The 9,310-nt window shown below is 45.9% G+C and overlaps 1 protein-coding gene across 2 annotated transcripts; it reads left to right on the plus strand.

Moving 5' to 3' along the window:
• Nucleotides 1-224: 224 nt before the first annotated feature.
• Nucleotides 225-9,061, plus strand: HUS1 (HUS1 checkpoint clamp component). Of its 2 annotated transcripts, XM_082196141.1 has the most exons (8): nucleotides 230-304; nucleotides 404-531; nucleotides 613-789; nucleotides 1,365-1,472; nucleotides 2,707-2,781; nucleotides 4,236-4,335; nucleotides 7,889-8,008; nucleotides 8,774-9,061. In XM_082196141.1, exons 1-8 carry the CDS (start codon nucleotides 253-255, stop codon nucleotides 8,854-8,856), a joined length of 843 nt encoding a protein of 280 aa, XP_082052267.1. In that variant the 5' UTR covers nucleotides 230-252; the 3' UTR covers nucleotides 8,857-9,061. The 2 variants fall into 2 exon arrangements, with proteins under 2 accessions (XP_082052268.1, XP_082052267.1); XM_082196142.1 differs by lacking the exon at nucleotides 2,707-2,781 and having other exon boundaries at nucleotides 225-304.
• Nucleotides 9,062-9,310: the final 249 nt, after the last annotated feature.

The following is a 9,310-nucleotide window of genomic DNA, read 5'->3' on the forward strand; positions in this document are numbered from 1 at the left end:
TTTAAACTATTTAGGGAGCAAAAATGGGGAAGGGGGGGTGGAGATGTACTCCATAGGGTGGGGTTTCCTTTTAGGTTTCCTGAGCACTCGGGGTGGGAAGGAAGTGGCTGCGAGCGCCCTGCGGAGCCCTTTCCCGCGGAACCTGCGCGGGGGGGGCGGGGCCGCCGAGGCCTTGGCGACACTTCCGGCCCCCGAGGGAAGCGGGGAGGAGGGGCCGCCCCCCTCCGCTCCTGGCGCGCCGCTTCTCCCGCCATGCGCTTCCGCGCCAAGATCTCGGACGCGGGCTGCCTGGCGCACTTCAGCCGTGAGTGGCGGGGGGGGGGCGGGAGGCGGCGCCGCTTTCCGGGGGGGGGGCGGCCTCGGGGCTCACGCGGCTCTCCTTCCTTCCTTCCTTCTCCCTCAGGCGCCGTGGCGACGGTGGCCAAGCTGGCCAAGGCGTGCGCGCTGCGCCTGACGGCCGAGCAGCTGGTCTTCGTGGCGGGCGCCCGAGGGGCCGTGGGGGGCGCCCGCCTGTGGTGCCAGGTCCGCCAGGTAGGCCGGGGCCGGGGCGGCGGGACCCCCAAGCCGGGCGGGGGGCGCCCCGGTCTCACCCCCCCGCTCCCGCTCTTCCAGGGGAATGTCTTCGACGAGTTCCAGATGGAGGGCGTGGCCGCAGAGAAAAATGAGATTTATCTCGAGGTGACGCCGGAAAACCTATCCAGAGCCTTAAGAACGGCACAGAATGCGAAGGCGGTGAAAATCAAGTTGACGAACAAGCACTGCCCTTGCCTCACAGTCGCCGTGGAATTGGTGAGTAGAGATGGATGCAGAGGGGGGGGGGCGCGTCTCTCTCTCTCTCTGCCTCGGGAAAACAGGTGGATTCTTGCCCGGGAAAAGTGAGGTCGCATTCCTCCCCCCGGGCGGCAGGGGGAGCTCCATTTGTGCCCCAGCTCCAGATTGTGGAAGCCGGGGTGGGAAGAGGTCCCAGAGCCTTTGCACTAGGGGACCGAAGCACACACCTGCAACGCTGTTCTCTAGACTCACCTGTGCAGGTAGACATGAAACCACTGTATCTGTGCCTTTGAGCCCCATCTGAGCAGTTGGGCTGAGGGCACCATGATCAGTGCGATCAAAAGCTGCTGAGAGTATGAGTGCCTCCTGTCCCCACACTCCTCCCGAGGATGAGTCAGTCCCAAAACTAGGCCTGAACTGAAGTTGATCCAGATAATCATGCTCATCCTGGAACACCTGAAGTTTCTCTGCCATAGCCCTCCCCCCCCCTTTTTTGTTAAAGAAAGGCAGCATTCTTCCATATGTGTTTATAGGAGTACAGCCTTTACTGTTGTGAATTTTGGTTATGTAACGTTTTGTTTTCTTCTCTCTAGCCTTCTTTATCCAGCACTAGCCGTGTCGTGACTCACGACATTCCTGTGGGTATTATCCCAAGAAAGCTGTGGAATGACTTCAGGGAACCAAGTGTGCCGGACTTTGATGTGAGCCCCTTTCAGTTTCCACAATATCAAAATTAAATTGTTTAAACAGTATTCCAAATACTTCCCATCTCAAAGGTATTCCACTCCAACAACAAAATTAATTTCCTTTTAGTTAAGATGATTGATTTCATTCAGTCTAAAAGTGTTGTAGGCTAATAAGCACATTGTGATAATGTAAACTGAGGATGAGTTGTTTTTCATTATTCATGTTTGAATTACAGCCATTATTCAATCGAATTACAGCCATTATTCAGCCATTATTCTACCAAGGATTGCAATTAGTGCAAAAACTTCTTTTTAGAGAGAATGTGTATTTTACCATTGGAGACCAGTGAAAATTTACAGTGTGCTTTATAGGATCTCCTGAGTCCATTGCACATTCACTCTTTCATGCACTGCTGCCCATTCATATGACTTGCAACCCTAACTAATGTACCATTCACACACCCTCTTCACAATACTCAGCTTAACACTTGGCTGCCAACATACCTACCAACTGGTCCTCGCTCTTGAGTGTTGCCCATTTAAAAACAACACAAACTTGGGGCAGTTGAAATATTTTCAGAGCCAAAACTCTCACAGCCAAAAGCAAATGTGTTTTCAAATAATGCAACCTGAGTTTACTTCTTTTTCCCCCCTTTCATTGGCTTGGTTTGCACTTAATGTGAAGCAATTGTTTATTCCCCACAAGCAGTTAACAAATATACATACCACCAGTACAATTCATTGCTAAGGGAGGCATCCATATTTCAGCCCAAAACTCATCTCCTCAAAAGTGTTTTAAGGCCCTGATTACAGTTTTGACAGCTGCAAGGACTTCAGAAATGTATCTCTCCCCAAATAAGTTACTAAACATGAAACAAAACTTTAATTATCTTATTCTAATTAGAAGAAAGGGAGAGTAAACATTCCCTTGTGAATAATGTTTTTTACAATTATCTGAGGAAGTTCTTTGAAACAGGACCTTATTCAGAAGCCTGTGGCCAGCTGCTTAGCATTCTTCAATACAGCAACAATAATTTTTGTGCTATATAGTTCATTGTAAGCCTTGCTGGAATGTTCACTTTCTGCTTATAATGATATATTGTTCATTTTATTGCAAACCTTTCTCATTATCAATCTAGTTTCTCATAGTCTTACGCCCTTCAACATTCTCGTAGTTGCTATATAGAACTGTTACCTTGCATGTGACTATATCCCTTTTAAATTGACAGCAGTTGATTTGATTTTGTAGGTCAGCATTTATTTACCAGCACTGAAGACCATGAAGAGTGTTGTGGAGAGAATGAAAAACCTCTCCAATTCTATAGTAAGTTCTTATATTCTTAAAGTGGGAGTAGAAGAGGGGGGAGAGAGATGCATCGCTTGGGATGAGTTTTTTATGCAATAACTTTAACCGCTGGGTCAAACTGGACAAGACACCATTCATACAACTGGGAATTGTGCATTTTTTCTTACTTTTTTCTTTTTTTAGTAAAGAGGCTTGTGTGGCTAATCTAGTTTGGGGGAAGCTGGAGGGCTTTAATTCTTTACCCCCACCATGGTACTGATCCAGATTGGATACCCTGTGCTTGGTATTTACTTTAGAAAAGACCATCTTGCAGTTGCTAATTGTGTGAATGGTGCCTGGTCTTGCCTCTCACTTGATATTTTGCGCGTAAAACTCCCATCAAGGTTTAGTTATCCAGGATTGCTCACTGAGTACACAGCTGGTAAGCAATTGGAGCCACTGGAGATGACTAGCATATCATACCTATATGATCCCTCAACCCAGAGGTTTTCAACCTTTTTGAATCCACTGCTTCCTTGACCAACTTCTTCAGTTCCTTGTGGGATACCTGGTAAAAACTAAAACTTGACCATCATTCAAAGCATCCTAGGGCACAGTGGCACTACTTGAAAACCATTGGCCTATGCCAGTAAGTAATGTAAGGAAAAAGGATCCACACTGCAACATTCCATCTCTTTTAGACTCTGTAAGTGATAAGTAAGCATACACAGGGCTTTTTTCCTAGAAAAAGTGGTGCCAGAACTTGACCTTTTTTAGGGGAGCACCCACCCAAAGTTATTGCGCTTTTTAAAGGGGGGGTCACCCAGCCAAAGTTGTTAAGCATACACACTTTATATAGAATGCTTTACCTGGTTGCATGTCCTGTATACCTGTACAGCCTTCATTGCAAGATGGTGCCAATAATTCCCTGGCCACTGTCTGGTCCCTAAGACTATACAAATTAGTTATCCCTGCCAAACTGACCTTGTGAATGTACAGTATTTTCCTCTTTTTTATTGCATGTTTATGAAATGCATGTTTAACTTGTAGCTATGGAATTTTGGCTATCAAGAATTTTACCTGCTCTTAACAGCAGCTTGATCTGAAATCATTAGTAGATTGTGGTGTTATCTCGGCGCTGGAAAGCTTCACTTGCCGAATCTGCAGATCAGTCTTCTGGTTTACCAGCACCAGAGAAGGCTAGGCTTACTTATTTGTCCGAGTCAGTTGACACTTTTGTTCCATTGTTCACAGTACTAGAGACCATCACATGGATGATATTCTTTACACATCTCCCTAATTTATATAACTGACTTTGTTGATGCAGAGCTCTTAAGCAGAGTTGTCTCCGTTTATTTATAGGTGTGTCTGGAGGCATATATTTAGGAATAGAACCTTAATTGTTATTAAGTGCATTCCCTTGACAAACAGGTGTTGGTAGAATATATTTAGTAGTTGTGAAAAACATATAAACTGTTTTGTTTACATTGTAGGTAATAGAAGCAAATCTAAATGGAGAAATGAACTTGAAAATAGAAACTGATCTAGTGTGTGTTACAACCCACTTTAAAGACCTTGGGAATCCTCCCTGGGGTAAGCAATTTTCTTGTCAGATAACAGATCCTAACAAAAGTACACAACAAAAGCTACAGTCCTGTGTACACTTATCAGGCATTAAGGGCTTGCTTCTGAGTAACCATGCATAGGTTTGCAGTGCTCTGAAAGTAATCATCAACAATTTTTAGCCAATTTTATAGTTGTTGTAAAATAGAGCTAGCTTGAGTCTGTCTTTAATAGTTTTCTTTCCCCACGCTTAGATGTCAGTAACAAAGTGAAAGGAAGGAAATACTGATTTGCGGGTCAAATAATTGAAATAACATTGTTGCTTCAAACAATGGACTAATATACATAATTATCGTGAATGGGGAAAATACAGGTGTATTACGACTCGCAGGGGACCACATATACGTGCAGTTCCATGAAATCAATCAATCAATCAGTTCAAACCTGGAAGTGGGTGCACTACCAGATAAGCAAGGAGAAGTGCCGTGATCATAGCACAATATCCTGTTCCTTTTCCCAGCTCCAGACTTGGGAATTCCTTCTAGTCGTCTTCTGCAGCTTGAACTGTATAGAGAGAGGTGGAAACTGTCACTGCAGTTGCACAGTCCTTTGAAGGGCGTCAGAAGTCGGGTGCAGTTGCCAAAACAGTTTGCACCTCTTCTACAGCTCCACTATGGACACAAAGATGGTTGTTTGTAGCGCAGAAGCAAAATATCCTGCTGATCTCCATTGCGGCAAGGGAGGGTTGGGCTTAGTTTGATTTGCTGGTGCCCTTTTAAGGCACAGTACTAGAGTTCTCTTTCCTTGCATCTGTGAAGAAGATTGGGGCTTCTCGGTTTGCTCCTGTGCTTCAGAGATACTTGGAGCACCTTGAAGGTACATAATTGAAGCCAGTTTCCTTCCCATCCTTGCAGCTGGGGCAGGGATTGCTCTCCATAGTTGTGATGTGTTTCTGAAGTTCTGTGCAACTTGCAGAGATAATCTCCACAGACAGATATACAGCTCCAAGGTTGGGATGGTGGCTAGGATTTGTTAGGTGTGACAGAAGATGGTTGCGCACACTTCATGGTAAACATGATGACTAAAACTGGGGACTCCTGGTGGTCCGGCTTATTACCTGATGCACTATGAAAAATCATTTTGGTAACACACAGTAGTCTTCTCCTTTTCCTGACTGTATTGCAATGATGACGAGTACACACAGGAGCCTATGAACAGAGACATACCATGGGGTTGGCGAAATTGGTCCCCACTGCCCAGGCCCAGGGGGTGCAAAAATTACCCCAGATTACTCCAACCAAGGAAAGAGAGTTGTGTGGGGTGAGAGACACAAGAGGCAGATTGTGTGGATGACAATTGCCTCAGAAGAAGTTGAGATGGGTGGTGACTGGGCAGCTGGTGTCTCTGCTGCCGTCTTTGCTTCCACTACCGATGGAGGCTTTTAACTTCTCTCAACCTTCATGTGCACACACACAGTCCTCAAAGTCCCCACTTTTCAGGGGCCCGTCTGCCTCCCTGCTTGCTGCTCTTGTGCGGTACTTGCTCAGCTGGTGGTTGTTGTGATGAAGTGATTTTTTTCTGGGGTGGGGGTGTGCCAATACAGCACCTCTGCCTATGAACAAATCTCTGTGTGTACAGAAGCCTCTGGCTGGATGCAGTACAGGGTCTGAATATTACTGTAGTCGATGTCAGTGAGCCCCATTCCAACACGTTCATCATCAGTGCCTGCCACTGCTAGTTCCTTCCTCTCTTCCTTCAGCCACTTCTGGCAGCTTTGGTAGCTCCTACAGCTAACCAGAGACTTACTTTCATGCAAGCATCCGTGTGAACTGGCTCTGGGTCCACCCCTCCCCAGTGGCTGAGATTGGAGCTGTGATCTGGTCCCACGTGGTATTTATTTTATTTTTTATTTATTGAATTTATATGCTTCCCTATACCTGGAGGTCTCAAGGCAGTTCACAGAAAAGATCACAATATATAAAAGCAAAATAAGAACAATAACCCAATAACACCCCCCAAAAAAGAGCTACTGCCCTGCTGAGAGCCTTATCTTGCCTTTTGACAAGTTAGCTACTAGCCTTGGTTTGTTCTCTCTGAAATGGAAGTATGAGGTGGTTATCACAATGAGGAATAGAACATAGTACATACTGGCTGCTTGATCATATTCATATGTACAGTGGTGCCTCTAGTTACAAACTTAATTCGTTCCCAAGGTCCGTTCTTTTAACTAGAGCAGTGTTTCCCAACCACTGTTCCGCGGCACACTAGTGTGCCGCGAGATGTTGCCTGGTGTGCCGCGAGATGTTGCCTGGAGGGAGGCGGGCGAGTCCGGCGGCGAGAGGCGGGGCGGCGGCGGCGAGGAGCCAAGCCGCGCTCTCCTTCCTGCCTCGCTTTGCTGCCTCCTCCCCCCCCACCCCCAAAGCTTGGAGGTTCCCCGGCAGGAAGGAGGGAACTTAATGCTCTCCAAGGGCTGCGGAAAACAGACATGCAAATGGGGGCTTGCCAGCTCTTCAAGCGCCGCCGGCTTTCTTCGGGAATTACCGCCTGTCGAGCCCGGTAACGCTGACAGGCCGAGCCGTGGGGCTTGGCAGCGCAGCCGGCAGAGTGTGGGAAAGGGCGGCCGCCACGCGCCGGGGAAGGCGAGACTCGACGGGGAGGACACCGGCAGCAGCGCCCCCCCCAAACCCGCTCCGGGCAGGTAATTCACAGAGAGTGGACAGAAGGAAGCCTTAAAGGGCTTCAGCCTCCCAGAGTGGTGGGGAATAATGATGATGATGATGATGATAATGATAATAATAATAATAATAATAATAATAATAATAATAATAATAAAAAAAATTGACAGGTGTTGTTTTTCTAGGTGAGGGGGTGGGGACTGTAATAACAAAAAAATCAGCTGTATATCAACCGCTGTTTTGCAATGAGGAATTGCAAATAAGGAAGATCAAAAGGAGAATGTTTTTTTTTGGGGGGGACTCTCTTCCTCTTCCTCCTCCTCCTCTCGTTCTTGCTCCTCTTCCTGGCAAAAGGGCTGCTGAGACCCCTTCTCTCTTGGGTGCCGGTGGGTGCTGTGACGTTGACGCTGCTGTGGCAAGTGCCTTTACTTAGCAGAGTGCATTCCCCTTTACACAGGAGGGGAGGGAAAAAAATTGAAACTTACACTTTCGTGCGTCCCTCCCGGTGTGACGCTGCGCGCTGACGTCACGGGGCTGTAATGGTGGTGTGCCTCGAGAATTTTTTCATCAAACAAGTGTGCCTTTGCCCAAAAAAGGTTGGGAAACACTGAACTAGAGGCGTGCTTTCACTAATGGGGCCTCTTGCTGCTGCTGCTGCTGCGCCGCCAGCACACAATTTCCGTTTTTACCCTGGGGCAAAGTTCTCAACTCGAGGTAACTTCCAGGTTAGCAGAGTTTGTAACCTGAAGTGTTTGTAACCTGAGACACTTGTAACTCAAGGTACCACTGTACTTGGAAGTAAAATGCACAGATTACAGCCTTAAACTGTTAATGGAAATTATGTACAACCCTTTTAAAAACTCTTGTTCTAGTTAATAAAAGGTTCTATTTTTTGTGAATTTTCGTAGGCTCCCAAAAGTCGAGTCAAGAGAGAGATCCCGAGACCATGGCCGAGGCCCGCATTGACATTAAGAGACTTCTCCAGTTACTTGCAGGGCAGCAAGTGAATCCCACAAAAGCCCTATGTAGTAAGTGACCCTTTGGGCCTGTTGTGTGAACAAGTCATTTGCCACTCGAGAGAGCAATGTATGAAGAAGATATTGCGTGTTTGGAAGGGATTGCCACATCCTTCCTGTAAAAGCAAATTTCAACATTTCCACACACACCAGTGTATTTGGACCAGCATTCTTAGGGCCAAACTGGACACCATGGGGGGGGATTGTTGCTGTTATTGATAGTAATTTTTTCGTATCTTTATTTTAGATGTCATGATTTGTGTGGAAATTTGGTTGTGTATATTTTGATATTTCTTTATTGTTTGACTACTTTCGTTATATTTGTAATTAAGTTCCGTCCCCGTCCCCCATGTTGTAAGCCACCTGGAGCATGGTTTTAACTGGAAAGGTGGCATACAAATAAAATTATATATTTATGTATGAATCATGTTTATGTGACTCACCTCAGCCCTCCCTTGCCCAGCTCCACCAGGGCATATGCATCTGTAGGCAGAGTCAGCTCCGCTGTCAAGTGGAGGTTGTTGAAAGTGCCTTTTGTCTAGGAGGGAGGACCTGACACAGCTTTTCTTTTTGTTGTCTTTCTCCTGGTTGGGAAAAAGTTTTTAAAAAGTTTTGGAGGTTGATTGTAGCCATGTTCAAAATATTCCAGATCTCCTGCAGCTTGGCCTCTGCATCTATGTGGCCTTCAAAACTGGAGAATGTTGGCTATTGTTGAACGTGATATTTTGGGCCCTCTGTCATCCTTTGAAGTTTAAAATATGGACTTGTGTTTTGCAGATATTGCAAGCAAAAGGATTGTTCACTTCATCTTGCTCCACGAAGATGTTTCTCTTCAATATTTCATTCCAGCCCTTGTATGAATTGAACAGTTGTTCCAGCTCACCTGTTTTCAATGCTGCAGTGTCTTCTCAAAGGCACTGAACCAGGCACAGGGAGACGGGGTGGGGGACACGAGTGCTTGCTATGCTTGTTTAAATCCCTTTTGTAATCAGATTCTGTGCAGAGAACTGTATATTTAATACCTTACATTTGGTAAATAGAAGAAGTAAAAAAAAATTTGTTTGACTGTGCTATATATTTTATTAAAGAAACAGTCCATTAGATCTTTAGTTATTCTGGTGCTCCATGCAGCAAAAGAACTGTTGGTTTTTTATTTTAAAAAATCTTGTTTCTCAGTCACCTGTCGGTTCCATATATTCTACACCTCCTGCCCATTCCATCATTCATTACTGCATATAGGTCACTTCAGTCATATTAAATTTCTCCAGGACCCTCAGAGCTTCCATTTAGGCAACAGATTGATCCCAGTTAGGA

This window comes from Podarcis vaucheri, assembly GCF_965113315.1.
Source record: "Podarcis vaucheri genome assembly, chromosome: 13".
NCBI classification, from domain to species: Eukaryota; Metazoa; Chordata; class Lepidosauria; order Squamata; family Lacertidae; genus Podarcis; species Podarcis vaucheri.